This window comes from Ictalurus punctatus, chromosome 7 (genome assembly GCF_001660625.3).
Source record: "Ictalurus punctatus breed USDA103 chromosome 7, Coco_2.0, whole genome shotgun sequence".
Lineage (NCBI taxonomy): Eukaryota > Metazoa > Chordata > Actinopteri > Siluriformes > Ictaluridae > Ictalurus > Ictalurus punctatus.
Genome location: NC_030422.2, coordinates 2,376,873 through 2,396,096, shown reverse-complemented (window position 1 = coordinate 2,396,096; position 19,224 = coordinate 2,376,873). Strand labels below are relative to the sequence as shown.

The window sequence follows — 19,224 nt, the reverse complement described above, 5'->3', positions numbered from 1 at the left end:
AGTCTGTCTTTGTTTGTGCTGTAGATTGTCCGCGTCCGTCTTCCGGGTCCAGTCCGCCGAGACTACAGCAAGAGGGAGGAGATAAACTCCTGTCCTATTTCTGCACCAGTGTTTATGGGTCTGGGGGAAAAGGGGGACTTTTATTGAAATGAACATGAGGAAGGTGGTTAATATGTGTGTATGTTCACATTATGATCATATTATATGTTCATATCTATATGTTTATGATGTTGTATACTTATCTTTATGTGTGAGGTTGTTGTGTTCATACTTACCTGATATTTGTTCTTTATAATGGTTCATGCCGGAGCTTCAGTTTAATAAGCGGGCTGCTTCCCTACATGCGGCGGCTGATGGAAGTCTGATTCATTTCCACGAACCCGTTCTTTCGGACGGTTTGTTTCAATGAACCGGTTCATCAGTTCCTTTAACGTCATCAGACAATGGCGTCACTACATATATCTTTTCTAACAACTCAGTGTCATGTTGCATCAATGAAACCTTCAGATAAAGTCATGTGTGTGAACGCATATTGCTGATTATTGCCTTTTATTCACTTAAGTTAATGGTGTTTGTGGTCATTAACCATTAGTATTTCCAAAAAAAACAAACAAAAAAACAAAAACAAATTAAAAACAAATGTAAAATGTACATTTCCAAAGACATAGAATTTAATAATGCATAGACTTTTCTAAAATGAATTATACCCAGAAGATGGCACTGTTGTAATCTTTTGACAAGTGCGTAAAGGTAATAAAATGACCACTTTACACAGAAAACACATGAATGCATTTTTTGTTGTTGTTGTTGTTGTTTGATTGTTTTGTTTTTAAATTTGCAATATCTTACAGTAGACTTTATTCACAGTCTGTGTGATGCAGGATTGATAAAATATTTCCTCATCTGAAATTTTTCATGCTCTCTGTTTAGCTTTAGCCACTTTTTAAACGTAATATTAATGAGAAACAGAGCTGATGATTTCTACTGCAATGCAGGTATTTTTCTTGTAGAGTACAACAATAATGATGCATGAGAATAAATATATGCATTGTTTCATAGGACGTCATCACTTGTAAAGCAACTGGAGGTTAATCAGTGAATAACGCCCCTTAATAAAATACAGCTGCTTTGTATACATGTATATTTTAATGCAGGATATCATTTGTGTGACCTAAAAGTACAACTGTAATTGCTGAAATGCTTACAAATTTAAACCAAAGAAAAAAAAAATAAATTAAAATACCAAGTAAATAAATTGAGAGATTGCACTGTACTGAGCACCTCTAACTTTACATATACTGATACTGCTTATGTCCACATGGATGGAGATGAGTACAAACGTTTGCTGGAGATAAAACTGTACACTCTATGCACATGACTTTTCTAACAGGCTTGTTACAGTGCGATAAAAATACATTAAAACGATAGTTTCTGGAAGACGTGTGACATTACAGACACATTTGGTGCACACAGTTTAGGACTTGTGATAGATATTCATCTTGTTGTGGTTTGTGATATCTGCACGCATTTATTTAAAGTGTTGCTTAATACAATGAAACCATGAAGTGATATTTGTTATGATGAAATGATACATGATCTTTTTAACTGTAGGCTGGAGATTGTGGTTGTACCGTGTGGTGGAAAATACATCAGTGTATCTCTGTATGTGATCATAACGACTTAGAGTTCTGGTGGTGTGAACTGCACACAGATGACATGATGAAGCCCCTCACATGAGTGAAAAAACATTTTCAAGAATAAAAGTTCAGTCACATTGACTTATTACTCTTACTATTACTACTAAATCCTTTTGCTTTACAACCAGTCCTAATAGTGGCACAAGTAATCAATAAAATACACCCTGTAAATACTTCTTAATGCTGTCCATACACACGTTCTTAATCCCCCCCACACACATTTTAAACCAAATAAGTGCAAAGAACCTGTAAAAAACAATCTCACTCCGATTTTACTGTCACTGCACACATGATGAACTTCTCTCTCTCTTCTCTCTCGTCTGTTCAGTTGTGTATTCACTCCTCCAGCACCTGTAAATGAACATTTACAGCTGTTTTAGATTTTAGTTCCTGAAATGGTTAAACTTTGGTGTTTTAAGCCAACAGCATATCATTAAGGAACATTTAAAAGGCAATGCAAATTTATATTTCAGTATATACAGTAATTATTAAATATAAAGCAGTAAATAGTGATGGCTTATTTAAGGAGAAACTGTCATGTATGTTTTTACACTGCAATATTTGCACTTCTTATAGGAGTGTCAGTGTACTATACGAGGAGGAAATTACATGAAAATGCATCAAAGATGTGATTTTAAACCACTTTATCTTTTATTAATAGAAATGTTACTAGGGTATTTTCCAAAAAATTGGATTGGAAGTAGAGTCAACAATTGATGATTGTTTGATGTCGTCTTGAACAAGAGACACGGGCTTGTTTAATCCACACACTGTATTCCACAGTAACTAATGATACATCAGCAAAAACGAGTCTTTGTGAATGTAAAATTATAGGGCCAGGTAGTGGTGGGAGATATATACATATAGTACAAATAAAAAGTGTATTAAACCCAGTTTCTACTGTGAAAAACTGTGAAGGCAGCTGATTTATTTGTCATAATATGCATTATACGTTCAGCTGTGGGATCTGGTTGCCATAGGGTTGTTTGTTTTTTTTTTTTCTATAGACTGAGGTTTATTTGTTTTCCTAAATTTGTTTAGAAGTTTTCTTTAAAAGTAAAGATCAAGCCCAGGAAATGAAAGTTCTAGAGGACTCTCTCACTTTGTGTACTGAGTGTTTGAGCTGTGAGAGGTACCAGAATGCACAGCTCTATTTTCTACTGCTAAGAGCTATAGAGCATTTCTACAGTTGACTCACTTCCGCTGTGATTACATCATGATACCCAGCAGCTGGTAAGGCTTGCAGCAACAGGAAGAGGGGACACTGGAGCTGCTTTTTGACATTATTTGCTTTTAGAATTGCTTTAGGTGTAGTAATTTAGAAAGTTGTTAGCAATCTAACTGAGGCTGTAGCATTTATATTACACTATTTATATTTATAACTGTTTATAACTCCGACTGAACTCCTACTGAGCAAGGCACAAAACTTGAACTAGGTTTTCTATACAATTCTAAGATCTCTCCAAGTATTTCTATCTCAATTTGAGATTTGAAAATAGAACAGATTTTGTCTTACCTATGTGTTCTGCTTCAGCTGTGAATAAATAGTTTCATACTCTACACTGGCCTTCACTAGATGTAAACAAGAAACGCTGAATTAATGTCATTAATGCCATCTCAACTGTTAAATACACATGAACTATATGAATTGGTTAATAAATCAGAAAACAATAAAAAGTAATGTACATGCAGATTTATATAAATATGTACAGATAGCTTTACCCTGATTTTTCTTTGCTTTTTTCTGTGGCTTGATTTCAAGCTCAGTGTAAATCACATCACTGGGTCCAGCATCATCATCTGCAGTGACAGTGAACAGAACAAAACAAACACAGATAACATTTTAATCTGAATCAACCTTTGTAAAAAAAAAAAAAAAAAAAAAAAAAAAGAAAAAGAAAAAGAGATCAGTGTGGAGAATTACAGGTGCATGATGGGATGTAACTGAACACAGTTTTAAATGTGGAGCTTATCGTCACTTCTCCTTGTTATGGGTTTGAACTACATGTTCAATTATTATTTTTTATTTTTAAACTTGAAAAATTTTGTATGCACATTTACTGATGCTTAGTGTGTGTGTGTGTGTGTATATATATATATATACACACACACACACACACACACACACACACACACACACACACACACACACACACACACAATGGCACATGTCAGGGGTGGGATATATTAGTCAGGAAGTGAACAATCAGTCCTTGAAGTTGATGTGATGGAGGCGACTTTGACAAGGGCCAAATTGTTATAGCTAGACGACTGGATCAGAGCATCTCCGTAATGCAGTGGGTAGTATCTACCAAAAGTGGTCTAAGGAAGGACAACCAGTGAACCCACGACAGCATCATGGGCACCCAAAGCTCACTGATGCATGTGGGGAGCAAAGGCCAGCCTGCCTATTCTAATCCCACAGAGGAGCTACTGTAGCACAAACTACTGCTGTAAATGTTAATGCTGGCTATGTTAGAAAGGTGTCAGAAAACACAGTGCATCGCAGATTGCTGTGTATAGGGCTGTATAACAGCAGACCAGTCAGAGTGTCATGGAAGAAGGTGGCCTGGTGTGATGAAGCACTTTTTCTTTTACATCATGTGGACGGCCAGGTGCGTGTGCATCGCTTATCTGCGGAGGAGATGGCACCAGGATGCACTATGGGAAGAGCGCAAGCCAGTGGAGGCAGTGTGATGCTCTGGGAAATATTCTGATGAGAAACCTTGGGTCCTAGCTTTCATGTGGATGTTATGTTGACACATACCACCTACTGAAACATTGTCGCAGACCAAGTACACCTTAATGGCAACGGTATTCCCTAACGTGGCCTCTTTAGGGAAATAAAATAACACAAAAAATAACCGTTATTTCTAATCTTTTCAGTCAAATACTGTGCTGCAAACATCAATGTTAGATTTATCTTGTCAGTACTGGCAAGTGACCATGGTATAACTGCACATCGAGTGGTTCTTTGCCTCCACGTAGTGTATTAAAATCATGTAATGTACACCTAGCCAAGGATTATCCCTTGCACATGTGGTATTATGTAGAATATATTATATAATAAACAGGTTTTAGTAGTTCCTTTCTTTCTGAGGTTTATAGTGGAACTGACACCTAAAATGGGAGGTGCATGCAGATTTTTAGTATAGTAGATGATTGAATGTACTGTAGACTGTAAATATTTTTTATATATAAAATGTGAAGTTGCAGTATAAAAATACTCCACCTTTATTCTTGTATGACTCCTTTTTCTTCATGACCTGTGCATAAACGGCCCCACTGAGTTCAGCTGCAGAGTCACCTAATCACAGTGCAATGTGATCGTCACTACAGGAGATGTATTTACTGTATGGTGTTAATCTGAGATTTATTCCTTCTAGTGTAAGTGGAAATATTTGACATGAAATAAAGAAATCTCTCTCACTTTTACTTGCGTTCTCCACAGTGGCATAAATGTGCACATCTACAGAAAGGAGTGCAAATAAAGAATAAACAGGAGAAATTTTCAGACAATTCTGAAAACAATTCCACTGAAATTAACATTGTTAAATTAGCTTGTTAGTAAGAACATGATCTTATATTGAATTACTGTATATGTAGTGAGGTGTGCCGTGACTAAAACGTCATCCTTATTAACTACATGGCCAATGGGCTCTCTCCCTACCATAGTATATAAGCTGTTGTTTAGGCCTCACGGAATGCGTCATGATCGAAAACCCACGCCTTCTTTTCGTTGCTACGGACTACAGAGGTATGTGGTTTTAGCTTTATTGCTTAGCTGTTTGATGCTAGCGTTGTCCACTTATCATGCGATTTATTTATTTAGAGTGACGTTAGGCTGCCGAGACTGTGCATGTGTGGTGTGCCGTCAGGGCTCTCAACTGTGTAGCATGGTAGTTTAACGTAGCTCCGGTCGGAGCACCAGCTGTTGCCGTCACAACTATTAAAGACGCTATCATGATTTTCGGATGTTCCATTGTGAGTATCATGTCATCGGATCACGGTAGGTAAATCGTTTAGTTCTATTACTCGAGCTAAACTCTATTGCATGCATTCCTAATTGAGGTTGTAACACCTGTTTGTTCTTAGGGTCCTCGATTTTGCATGCGTTAAGGCGGGCTGAGTGAGATGTGGTCATATCGGTATAACGCCTCCCCCTCATTCGTGAAGCCACGTTGCTGCTTGGTTGCTTTGGGGCTGCTTGCTGTTTGGTTTTGCTGCTTGATGGTCTGATTTGGTTTTATTTTGTTCTGCTTTGTTTCGTTATTTTGTTTTGTGTTGGTTACTGTCACTAATATGAGTTTTCTTTAATTAACTGTGTTGTAACAGTCTTTATCAGTTATGCTGATACTGCTATGTGGTACTAGTGGTTTTGGTCAGTCTTGGTAAACTTGCTACCAGTAATCAGTTTGAGTGTGAGGTTGTGTGTTTTTGTGACAGTAAGTTTGTCTTTGTTTTGTTTTATTCTGTTGTTTGTCAGATTTGAGCGTATTGTAATTGATTTTGTGTGTTTCTGTTATCTCCTTGTAGGAGCTGAGTGCTTCCTGAGGCTGGGAGGAGTTCTTTGCTGCACCTTTGTCTTTACTTAATTAAGGGTCATTATTATTGCTGTGTTTATTCTCGGTGAATTTTGAGGGTATGATTTTGATTAGTGGGGTGCTTTTGCCTTTTGTATAGCTGGTGCTGTCGTACTAGCCTGCCCTTCATACAGGAAGCCTCAGTGCTCCTATGATTATTGTTAACTTCCTCTTGTGACTGTTTTATTTGACCAATGCCTGACTGCGTTGGATGTTGTTTCTTTTAAATAATTCTTGACCAGTCTTTTTAACTTTAAAATAAAATGTATTCTTGTATGGAAACCCATGCCTCTTGCTCGTTCTAAGTGGAACGTACTTGCGTGTCTTTATTTGGGTTATTTTCCCTGTTTTCTCAGTGGCGTAGTTGGTACAAAAACGAAACAAATGAGTCGCATAGCTACACGTGGCGTAGTTGGCAGGATTTATGAGGATCTCCATAGTATAGTTAGTTGTTGCAAAAAAAAGAGCCACATTGCTACATATACATAAGGAAAGTATTCATTATGTGACACATTGTCTGACCGGTCTGAAGTGGAGTGTGTCCTGACTGAGAATCCTCAGCTCCTGACTGACTCGGGTTCTGGCCTGGTGTCTGATTGCTGTTCTGCTGTATGTCTCTGTCCTTTCCTGTATTAGAAGACGGAAATTCTTCATTTGCTCAATTTATAAACCATACAAACTTTATTTTAGAGAATGCTTATAGGTTAGTGTATATGTCGCTGAAATGTACCAACAGTAATTACAAGCCACTAAATGTGTAAGCAACAATTGGTCTCATTTATGAAGCTGGATATGAACAAATTTATTTGAAAATCATTCACAGGAGCCTTTTCATACATAATGTGTTACTCATGAGAATCCAGTTAGTTTAGAAAACAATAGTGTATCCTACAAGAGCTCTTGAGTGCTGAGACGGATGTACTTGCAGAATAAAGTTTAATAAAGCAAAACATACACAAATCAATACAGACGAGGCAGGAGAGCATACTTGACAAAGTGGGAGAAACAAAGCCAGACACAGAGTGAGCTGCGAACAGTGACTATATACAGACTGGCGCTTATTAACCAGAAAGAGAGTCAGGTGTGGGTGATCATGTGTCTGGTACAGACTTGTGGTGGCTGCTGGGATTTGAAGTCCAGAATCCCTTCTGGGAATTCATATAACACTGTGTCATAAATGCACTTGATTCAATTTACAGCTGATTGGAATTTATCATACACATGAGTATGAAGAAAAGCAGCAATGCTAAGACTTGTGTAAATCTAGTGGGATTTTTTTTTTTTTATTAGATTGGCCTACAAAAACATTTAGACACAAGTTGAATTTGATAAAGATTAATAAATGAGCACCAAATTGTGCAATTGTAAGTGCACTGTGTCCCAATTAGTATTCTTTTCCTATTTTTATTAGTTTGGTAACTATTTCTTATTTAATGGAAGCATTGTACGTTAGTTGAATGATAATTAAGGATGTGTAAAATCCTGTGTAACGAGAGTAATTATTGAGTGTCAGATACCAGTCATAGACCATTTTGTTAACGTTTATTTCCATGTTAGTGTAATGTATACTATTTCATGTTTTATAGACTAAGCTTTGTAGAAGTACTGATTATATTATAAGCAATTTAGTGAAAACTAGTTATCAGACCTTTGATGGATTTGTGCCACCAAAGCAGGATCAGTAAAAGGATGATGAACAGCAAGGCCAAACTCAGTCCCACAGACACAAATACTATATCAGTACTGGATCCAGACCCTGAGTCTGAGGAAAGAAAGACACAAATGAAAAAACCTGCTGTCATTACAGTTCGCAAAAATACTAGCCTTGACACTAACGTACATTCTAATGATAGTCCAATTTCTAATCTTCCATTTCTGTTCAGACGGTTTTAAAGAGTGTTTACCAGCAATCTCTCTGAGCCTTTCCAATCACATCTACATTCCCTACTGAGACTGCTCTTCAACAGGCCACTCATAATCTACTCCTTTCTGCTGATGCTGGTGCCTTTCCTCTATCAGGATTTCTAGCTTGGTTCATGTTTCCTTTTCTCTCCTGCCCCGTCACACATGATATCCCAATCCTTGGCCCCCTCCTTTTCACTACAGGTACAGTATATGCATCCACTTGCCCACATATGCATCCACTTTTCACATCATTAACTGTACACATTCATGATCTAAAATAATGGATGGACTCCAACGTTCTTAAATTAAATTAAACTGATAAAACAGACATTTTTCTAGCACCCAAAACTCCACTGTTATGAATTCCAGGTATTTCATTTGATATTGATGGCATTACCGTTACACCTTCTGGAAACGTTCACAATCTAGTTATAATTTTTTGATAACACACTTTCATTTGAACTCTGCATTAGGTGACTCACAACAATCTTTTTTTTTTTATCAGCTCTTATTGATCGTTTTTTGCTGTAGTCCTTACTCAAACCAAGCACAGATTAGATTTGTACTCTATCATTAACACGGTTTACCCATCTCACAGAGAATCAAACAAACACACTCTTAATTCTCACACAGTACATGACCTCGCCGTAACTCTCTACACCCTGGAGTCTTAGATCCACCAGTACTGATCTACTAGTGGCTCCTAACGACCAGACTGACAAGAATGAGCAAAATATTTAGTGCCGTAATCCACCTCTAGGCCTTTAACTGCACCTCCTTAATCCTAAAACATAAATTTTTTACTAACACAAAAATGACCTCTTTTTCTTCCTGTTCGTCATTTAATTAACAGCCAGTTTCAGTTTTAGGTGCTACGTGCTACAGAATCAAATTTATTATTATTATTATTATTATTATTAGTAGTAGTAGTAGTAGTAATAGTAGTAGTAGTAGTAGTACTCATTGCACGTTTTAATGTTATTTTTACAAAGGGAATCAAATACTTTGAAAGCTGACTGAAAACACTGTGCATATAAACTTTGTTAATAAAAAGAGAATCAAATAAAAATAAATTCTCTCAAGGTTTCTCACCTCTGACTGAAACCCAGCTTTTGGGTGACTCTCCTCTCTCGGGGTGTTTACAGTGGTAGAAACCTTCATCTGACTTTGAGACAGTACTGATGGTCATCCCTCCTGTAGTCTTGTTCTGCAGCACTGAACCATCTTTATAGAAATCAACACCAGAAGCTGAGGTATTTGAGTTGCGAGATAAACAATGTAAAGTCAGAGGATGTCCCTCAGTCACAGGATGGACAGGACTGTCCAGGATCACAAGACCATCTGTAGGAAAGAGAAAGAAGACACTGAAATCAGAAAGTGTGTAAAATACAGTAATGATTTTAACACAGAGAGCTACAGTAAATCAGTGGTAGATATCAGAGAGAGTGTACACAGTGCAGCGCTCACAGAGTCTTCATGTGTGAAAGAGAAAATGTGCTTAAATGCCAGTTTTATCAGTAACATTCAGATGTGAAAGTAGCTTTCACTGTAATATTCTTAACATCCTGAAACTAAACTAGTCTTCATGAGTTATTCTTATTTCTGTTTATATTCTTATTGTTAAAACATTGTGAGGAGCTTTTTTAGGTTTACCCTCTGCAGTCTAACTTCTATATGGGGATAATAGTTTTATTTACGTAAGTCTAATGTCTTTATGCCTCTATTGCTATCATCTCTTTGTATTTTTCTTCTCTTTTTCTTCTCTGAGTCTGATCTTTGTGTACAGATGTGTGTATAAACCTCTGTGTCTCAGATCTCTGCAGCCCTGAACACAGCGCTATCTGTTGGTCTTTTGTTAGAATCGACTGAATATAAACATCAAATCTGTGTCACCCTAGACACTGCACTCAGTTTCTTTACAACAATATTATAATTTATTTTCACCAATTCAGTAGATTATAAAAGTGTTATCTTTATTCCTGTATATTGTACATCTATTACTGATGAGAACATTGAAGACTCACGGTGCACTGTGATGTTGACAGGATTACTGCGTCCTCCAGATTCAGACTGACACCAGTAAACTCCAGTGTGTGATGTAGAGAGGGAGCTGATGTTACATGTAGATCCTGAACCTGATGAACAATCAGACACTGTCTCACTGTGTGTGTATCCTCTCACTGTCCATCCAGTAGAGTCACTCTGGTCCTCACAGCTCAGTGAGAGAGAGTCAGCAGTAAAGTGTTGAGTTCTGCTGGGATTGATGATCAGAGACACTGGAGGAGATTCACCTGAAACACACACATTATAATTCAGATCTTATTCTGAAAATTAACATGTATTTTGATTTTATGATGTTAATTTCAGTGTACAGTTTAGTAAACATGTGTAACATTAAAATTACCACAGGACTAATACTTGCTCTGATTAGACAATGAAATCCGAATAAAAATCTACTATCAGGTGCTTATTCAGCTGCTTTACACATTCCTCACTAAGGAGTTTAAATATAAACAGTTATTATACAACACATTAGCACAGATACAACACTTAATATTAATAAATGTACATCTGCTACACTCCAACTCAACACTATTGTTGATTTATTTCCTCACCAGTGATGCACAGTGGCTGTAGGTTACTGTCCCGTGTGTGAAAGACTGGTTCTCCTCTCTCTGCTCTGCACATATAAACTCCTGTGTGATTCACAGTAACAGGACTGAGAGTGTAGGAGCCTCCAGATCCTCTGCTGCTGTCTGAGAGGAGCGCTGTACTGTACCTGAGGGAACCCTGACTGTCTCTGGAGGGAACCTCTGTGTACCAGCTGAATGTCCAGCCTGTAGAGGAGTGTTTAACCTCACAGCTTAGAGTCACGGAGTCTCCTTCAGTCAGCCAGCGCAGTGGAGACACACTCACTACTGCCTCTGCTGCATCTGATGGACAACAAATGTAAAAATAAATAAATAAAATCATACAGAGTGGTAATCTTGTTATATATAATTAATGATAAGATAAAACAAACTCACACACTCACCTGATACAGTCAGTGTAACAGCATCACTGATCTCTGAGCTCTGAGAGTCACTTCTCCTCCCTCTGCAGGTGTATTCAGCACTGTCATCATTTATAACTGAGCTGAAGCTGAGCTCCTGTGTTGTGCGGGATGAGTAGAGTGTGTTATATTTCTTATACCAGCTGTATGTCCACTCAGTGTCTCCTCCTCCCTGTATTTCACATCTGAGAGTCACAGTCTCTCCTCTGAACACATGTTTATCAGGCTTTATGGTCACCACAGCTTTAGCACTCTCTGCAGAAACATAATTTTATTATTCATTTTATTATTTTATTTTTGTTTCATTATTAAACCGAATACAAACACACTTCAATAATATACAGTTCTAATACTACAACTGCTGTATATTTAAGTGATTAGTGATGATGCAGTGTTTTGCAACCTGTTTTCACTCACCAGTAACATTTACCCAGAATGCATCACTGTAGTATGTGTAGTAGACTGGGTTTCCTCTTCCAGCTCTGCACCTGTACTGACCTCCATCAGAGACTCTAACGGAGCTGATGTTGTAGTAGTCTGTTTCAGTCTCAGTCTCAGTGCTCTGTGTGGGTTTGATCCAGTAAAACTTCCATCCAGCAGACTGCAGCTTCAGTGTACAGGACAGAGTCACGGAGTTTCCTTTCAGTACAGCTCCTTCACGACTTGATGTGAGTTCAGGTTTAGGTTTTTCTGCAGTTGGAGATGAAACACACAGTTCAGGATGTTAACTGCTCATGTTCTGCTGTCAGAGTGATTAACACACTAATCACTACTACAGACAAACACACTATTACTGATACACTGTAAAGACTCCTGTCATAGTGAAATTATTCATGAATATCTATCAAAATATTTTGTGGTATTTGTGAAAGTAATTTAGTTTTTGTGAGAGTAGATTTAATGTGAAGTACATTGTTCTCTTATTCAAGAAAAAGTGTACAGACAAAATGTACTGCATTATGTTTGACTGTTATTTAAAACATATTTCAATATGAAATATTTGAATTTTTGTGACTTTAATCCACACTGCATGTAGTGATGTGATGCTGAAGTTAATAAATATTGGTGTGAGGAAGAGATTAACACACACACACACACACACACACACACACACACACACACACACCTGACACAGTGAGTGTAACAGTGTTGCTGGTCTCTGAGGTCTGAGAGTCGCTTCTTCTCCGTCCGCTGCAGGTGTATTTAGCGCTGAGAGACTCTACAGGAGTGAATGAATATTTCCTGCTCTCAGTGTAGGAGGATATTTGGACACCATCTTTATTCCAGTTGTACATCCACTCAGTGTCTGCATGTCCTCGTATTTCACATGTGAAAGTGACTTCCTGTCCACTGAATATCTGTCCATCAGGCTGCAGAGTCAGAACGGCTTTTGGTCTCTCTGTACAGTTACAACAAATACATCAAATCAGTCAAACACACCCTTCTCTGACCATCTGATATTTAATCAGTGTGTTTTGTAATGATTATATGTATCAGTGCATGTTACAGGAGTGTAAGATCAGACATGTACCTATCACTGAGAGAGTCACTTCATCGCTCCATGCCGTTGACCGTCCATAAATAGACCCGTAACATCTGTATCTGTGACTCTGATCTACTTTTATAGTGTAGTAATTTTCAGCAGAACCGTGACTATAAACACCATCTTTGTACCAGTAGTACAGTCCACTCCATCCTGAAATCCTACATGTGAGTGTAACCGTCTCTCCTCTGAATATTTGAGGTGAATTCGGCTCCACAGACAGAACTGGTGAAAAAGTCAAAAAGCAAACACACACTGTCAATGTAAACAACTTACATTCTGCATGACAATGTACAAACAATCTTCTCCACCTTAATACAAATCCAACATGTACACAACATAGGCAATAAAATATGTATAAATCACCTTGAGCTTGTCCGACTCGGATAAGTGAAATAAGCACTAAAAAGGGAAGAGGAACAGAGAATATGATATAACGCTGACTTGTTTCTTTTCTTTAAGAAGACAAATGAGAACAATGTCATATACTGCAAAAAATCTATATTTAGTTTCACTTCAGCTATAAGAAATGCAATATATCGACCTGTTTCAGTAATGAATGGAGTTTAGAAAAAGCTATTTTCTCTCAGGTCACTATGCTGCTCATTACTGTCTCATGTTTAATCTGATCCACATCTGCTAATCTGAAACTGGATTACACACTTCCTTCTCTGTGTCTCACATGAGAAAGGCGCTTCTGTGCACTAGAGCTGTGGTGTAATACATACAGCCTGCAGGATGATGTCATATATCAGGAAAAACCTGAGCTCAGTAGCACATACAGGATAATGAACACACACAGGTTAATGAACACACACAGGTTAATGAACACACACAGGTTAATGAACACACACAGGCTAATGAACACACACAGGTTAATGAACACACACAGGTTAATGAACACACACAGGTTAATGAACACACACAGGCTAATGAACACACACAGGTTAATGAACACACACAGGTTAATGAACACACACAGGATAATGAACACACACAGGTTAATGAACACACACAGGCTAATGAACACACACAGGCTAATGAACACACACAGGTTAATGAACACACACAGGTGAATGAAAACACACAGGATAATGAACACACACAGGATAATGAACACACACAGGATAATGAACACACACAGGTGAATGAACACACACAGGATAATGAACACAAACAGGCTAATGAACACACACAGGCTAATGAACACACACAGGTTAATGAACACACACAGGTTAATGAACACACACTGGTTAATGAACACACACAGGCTAATGAACACACACAGGATAATGAACACACACAGGATAATGAACACACACAGGATAATGAACACACACAGGATAATGAACACACACAGGCTAATGAACACACACAGGATAATGAACACACACAGGTTAATGAACACACACAGGTTAATGAACACACACAGGCTAATGAACACACACAGGTTAATGAACACACACAGGCTAATGAACACACACAGGCTAATGAACACACACAGGCTAATGAACACACACTGGTTAATGAACACACACAGGCTAATGAACACACACAGGTGAATGAACACACACTGGTTAATGAACACACAGTTTAATGAACACACACTGGTTAATGAACACACACAGGATAATGAACACACACAGGTTAATGAACACACACAGGATAATGAACACACACATGTTAATGAACACACACAGGTTAATGAACACACACAGTTTAATGAACACACACAGGTTAATGAACACACACAGGTTAATGAACACAAACAGGATAATGAACACACACAGGATAATGAACACACACATGTTAATGAACACACACAGTTTAATGAACACACACAGGTTAATGAACACACACAGGTTAATGAACACACACAGGTTAATGAACACACACAGTTTAGGATGATCAGTGTAAATTGTTATTTTGTCTTCTGGGAAACATGCAAGTATCTTATTTAGCGTCTGAAGGGCAGTACTAAATGGAAAAAATAAGATCTTTAAATAAATAAACAATTTAAACTGATCACCCTGTTCAAAAGTTTACACCCCCCTGAATCTTAATGTATCGTGTCACCTTCTCGAGCATCAGTGAATGTTTTGCACCTTATGTAATAGCTGTGTACGAGTCCCTCAGTCATCCTCAGTGTGAAAAGACAGATCTGAACATCATATAGCCTGTGTTGGAAAGGGCTAAAATATACAGAAGATGCTGGAAAAGCAAAGAATGTGCAGGACCTGGAGGATTTTTATGAAGAACAGGGGGCAGTTTAACTGCTCAGGAGAAACAAGGGACTCGTGAACAACTCTCACAAAACATAAAAACACTCGTGGATCATCCAGGTAACGACACAGTATTAAGAATCAAGGGTGTGTAAACTTTTGAACGGGGTAATTTTCATAAACTCAGCCATTGTCTTGTGGACTATATGTAAACATCTGTTATGTGAAATAGCTTATTCAGGACAGGACTAAATAAACAACAACATGGGATTTTTATGATCAATCTTATTTTGTTAAAAGTATTAAGATTTTGCAGATTCAGCAAGGGGTATGTAAACTTCCGATCGCAACTGTATGTTCTCTATATGTCTTTTCTTTACAAAAAGTAAATATATTTGTTTAACTTATTTTGTTATTTGTTAATGAATATTCATATTACATTCATATTATATGAATTCATATTGTTCATATTGTATTTTTAATTGTTTATAAAAGTCCTGATGTTTTTAAGTGGTTGAATTTTTGTGTGCGTGAGTTGGTAGCAGTGTGTGTGTGTGTGTGTGTGTGTGTGTGTGTGTGTGTGTGTGTGTGAGAGAGAGAGATAATTTGTTTTTGCCTTTAAATATACTGTAAATATATTTATTTGTTATTTTGTTGTTTTTAAAAGTGTGTTGTTAATAAATGTTCATATTGTAGTGTATTTGTTAATGTTTAATAAAAACCCTTAATCTTATTAAATGGTTGAATTTGAGTTTCCCTACTAAAATGAAGTACATTTAGCAGTTTCTGGGCCACATCTGGCCCGGGGACCAAGCCGACTCTCAGCCAGATCTGTCTTACAGTGCCTGGGGCAGACCCGGGCCAAATAAAACAATATAATTCACTTTACAGTGTGTGGGCCGGATCTGGGCCTGAGGAAATTGTGTGTGTCGGTTTGCAGTGTGTGGGCCGGATCTGGGCCTGAGGAAATTGTGTGTGTCGGTTTGCAGTGTGTGGGCCGGTTTTGGCCCGGGGACCCAGGCGTATACTGGGCTAGAACTAAAGCAAGTATGTGGCCCACAAGTGGCCAAACAAATTTTGCTATGTGGGTGAGAGACGGAGATTTAACAATGTCATGGATAAGGAGACGCGCCCTTCGTCCCTATTCGTCCCAATGTGAATGTTTTTAGAATGTAAGACGAATGTAATGCAAGATGTTTTACATGTAAAATAGTCCATGTTATTACAGTCTAGTTCTCTGTTCAAAGTAGTTATAGTGTTCAGAAACATTTCATATCATTCATGTTCAATACCTGTCCGTTATATCTATCTTTTTATTGATCTATCTATCTATCTATCTATCAAAAACAGATTATAGAATATATATATATATATATATATATATATATATATATATATATATATATATATATATATATATATATATATATATAAAAAATAGATCACTATTATACCTGGTCCCCTCTAATATGGAGGGGGGATGGGGGGCATGCCAAATGATAGGGGAGGCTTGCAGGGGGTTTAGTTACAAAAGGTTGAGAATCCTTCCATAATGCAACGGGACTGGCACAGATGAGCTGTCAGAATCGGTGCCGAGTAGTATGTCTGGTTTGTATTCATGCTTACCACTTACTACTGATCAGTACTGTACTGTATCAACGACAGAGCAGTAGGTACTGAATCTAATGTAGCAGGTACTGAATCTAATGTAGCAGGTACTGAATCTAATGCAATAGGTACTGAATCTAATGTAGCAGGTACTGAATCTAATGTAGCAGGTAGGCTACTGAATCTAATGCAATAGGTACTGAATCTAATGTAGCAGGTACTGAATCTAATGCAATAGGTACTGAATCTAATGTAGCAGGTACTGAATCTAATGTAGCAGGTACTGAATCTAATGCAATAGGTACTGAATCTAATACAGTAGGTACTGAATCTAATGCAGTAGGTACTGAATCTAATGCAATAGGTACTGAATCTAATACAGTAGGTACTGAATCTAATGCAGCAGGTAGGCTACTGAATCTAATGCAGTAGACCTGTCACAGTATGCTTTTTCGGATGCAGCCGCAGTTCTTACCACACACACACTTAAGCACAACTTATCAACACTATCTTTTATTTATTTATTTAAAAGTAACAACATAACATGTTCATGTACTCTTCCTTTCATACCTTCTAAGAAACAGAAAATGTTCATCCATGATAAAAGCCCACGAAAATATCACAAACCAAAATCTGATTCACGCTCAGAAAAAACTCCACATCACCACATACACTCTACAACCCAAAATAACACACAAATCTTGAAGATGGTAGATTTTAGATTCCACACATATGCACTAAAATTAACCAAAAGGTCTTCACTGCAGTCTGTAGAGTAGTGACACATTGGATTTTATCCACTACGTACTGCATGTTGTAACACGCATGCACCAACGGCAGACACAGTACATCACTGTTATCCATCTATGGTTAGTGTTGGGGTTAGTGTTAAGGTTAGAACATCCAGTACGTAGTATATCTAATCTAATGTCATTACACTACAGGCTGCAGTGAGGACACACCCAATTAACAGCAATCCACATAAACTATGCTGAAAATAAAAAATATTTAGTCCCCTCTGACACCATTGGAACAGCAGGCCGAGTTATTGTTTTTGCTGTAGACTGAAGACATTTGGGTTTGAGATCAAAAGATGAAAAGGACAAGAGAGGTTAGAATTTCAGCTTCTGTTTCCTGGTATTTATATGTAGACGTGTTAAACGACATAGAACATAGCACATTTCTTTCAGACACCCAATTGGTAGATACTAGGAAATAAAAGCTGAAATCCTAAACTCTTGTCTCAATCCATCTTTTGATCACAAACCCAAATGTCTTTGGTGTACAGCAGAAACAAATGAATAGGCCTTGCCGTTCCAATAGTTTCAGAGGGGACTGTACTGTACGCTCCCACTGATATCATTATTAATGCAACTAATTAATACTATTCTATATATGAATGTAACCCTTACCTTAACCTCAGTAACCAAATAATAATAAAAGTTCTCACAAGGGCTCAACTCAAATGAACTAACTCACACAACTGATATGGATGTACACTGATCCAACAATCATATCAGAGACTCTTACGAAAATGTTCTAATCACATATTAACCTCATCACACAGGACATTAGACTTCATCTGAACATATTGTTTTAAGCCGCCACTCACTCTAATGAAGACACAAAGAAAACATTTACTCACAGATCATCACACGGAGTGGACGGAGCTCCATCCTGTCACACTGATGAAGGACTGACTGATCAGTGGTCTGTGTTAAAGACACTACACTTCCTGTGTTCTTACACACAGAGAGAAAGTGAGAAAGACTTCCGTTCTGGTCAAAGTTGATGTGCTCTTTTCAGGTGAACCCAGAAATTATAACAATTTGCAGAACATAACTTTATTCAACTCCTGAACTTGTGCAGTTCCTCTGCTGCTTCACTCAGGTTCATGACTGATCTCAACAAGACATCCAGTGGACCTTTCTGTAAAGCTTTTTATCTCGTTTGATTGAGTAAGCAAGCTAACTCTTTTAAAAGAACGAGGTCTTTCCTAAATCAAGAAACTTTTCTATTCTGTCAGATTTACTTCAGGTTTTGGGTTTGATGCATTCCATAGAGATCAGAAAAGTTCACTGGACATGATGTCAGAACCTCCTATGAAGCTGGGAGGCAGGGCTTCTGCTAGTCACAAAATGGGGTTCTTAAATGTACAACCTAGATGTGATCAGTGAAAGGGATTCTAAGATTTAGATTTTTCCAATAAATCTGTGTGTATTTTCATCCATTATATTTGGATAATAATAATAATAATAATAATAATAATAATAATAATAATAATAATAATAATAATAATTCCTTAGATCAGTGTAAGGCTTTTCTAGGCACTCAAAGTGTTTTGTATTGTATGGGGGGGGGGGGGGGGGGGGGCAGGTGTACCTCCTCAACCTCTACCAGTGTGTAGCATCCACCTGGATACACCAGAAGAACAGCCAGCTATTGGTGGAGAGGAGAGTGATGTATCCAATTCAGGGATGTGGATTATTAGGGCGCCATGATGGGGGCCAATGGAGGAATTTCACCAGGACACCAGGGTTATACAGAAAAATAAGTGTTCTGGGATTTTAATGACCATAGGACCTTGGTTTAATGTCTCATCCCAAAGACTGTG

The 19,224-nt window shown here is 37.7% G+C and overlaps 1 protein-coding gene and 1 long non-coding RNA gene across 3 annotated transcripts in view; one reads left to right on the top strand and one right to left on the bottom strand.

Annotated features, from left to right (window-relative positions):
- The window catches only part of LOC100304647 (leukocyte immune-type receptor 3), a gene marked incomplete at its 3' end in the record, with an annotated part of 32,047 nt that extends 13,766 nt beyond the window's left edge, over positions 1 to 18,281 (bottom strand). Inside the window, 4 exon segments of the mRNA NM_001200207.1 lie at positions 12,364 to 12,636; positions 12,769 to 13,005; positions 13,147 to 13,182; positions 18,256 to 18,281. Of these exon segments, the coding sequence (NP_001187136.1) occupies positions 12,364 to 12,636; positions 12,769 to 13,005; positions 13,147 to 13,182; positions 18,256 to 18,262 (553 nt within the window).
- Positions 5,374 to 6,562, top strand: LOC128632948 (uncharacterized). Of its 2 annotated transcripts, XR_008396627.1 has the most exons (4): positions 5,374 to 5,454; positions 5,530 to 5,706; positions 5,793 to 5,930; positions 6,234 to 6,562. It is a non-coding gene; the product is annotated as an uncharacterized LOC128632948 (long non-coding RNA). The 2 variants fall into 2 exon arrangements; XR_008396626.1 differs by having other exon boundaries at positions 5,793 to 6,562.
- Positions 18,282 to 19,224: the final 943 nt, after the last annotated feature.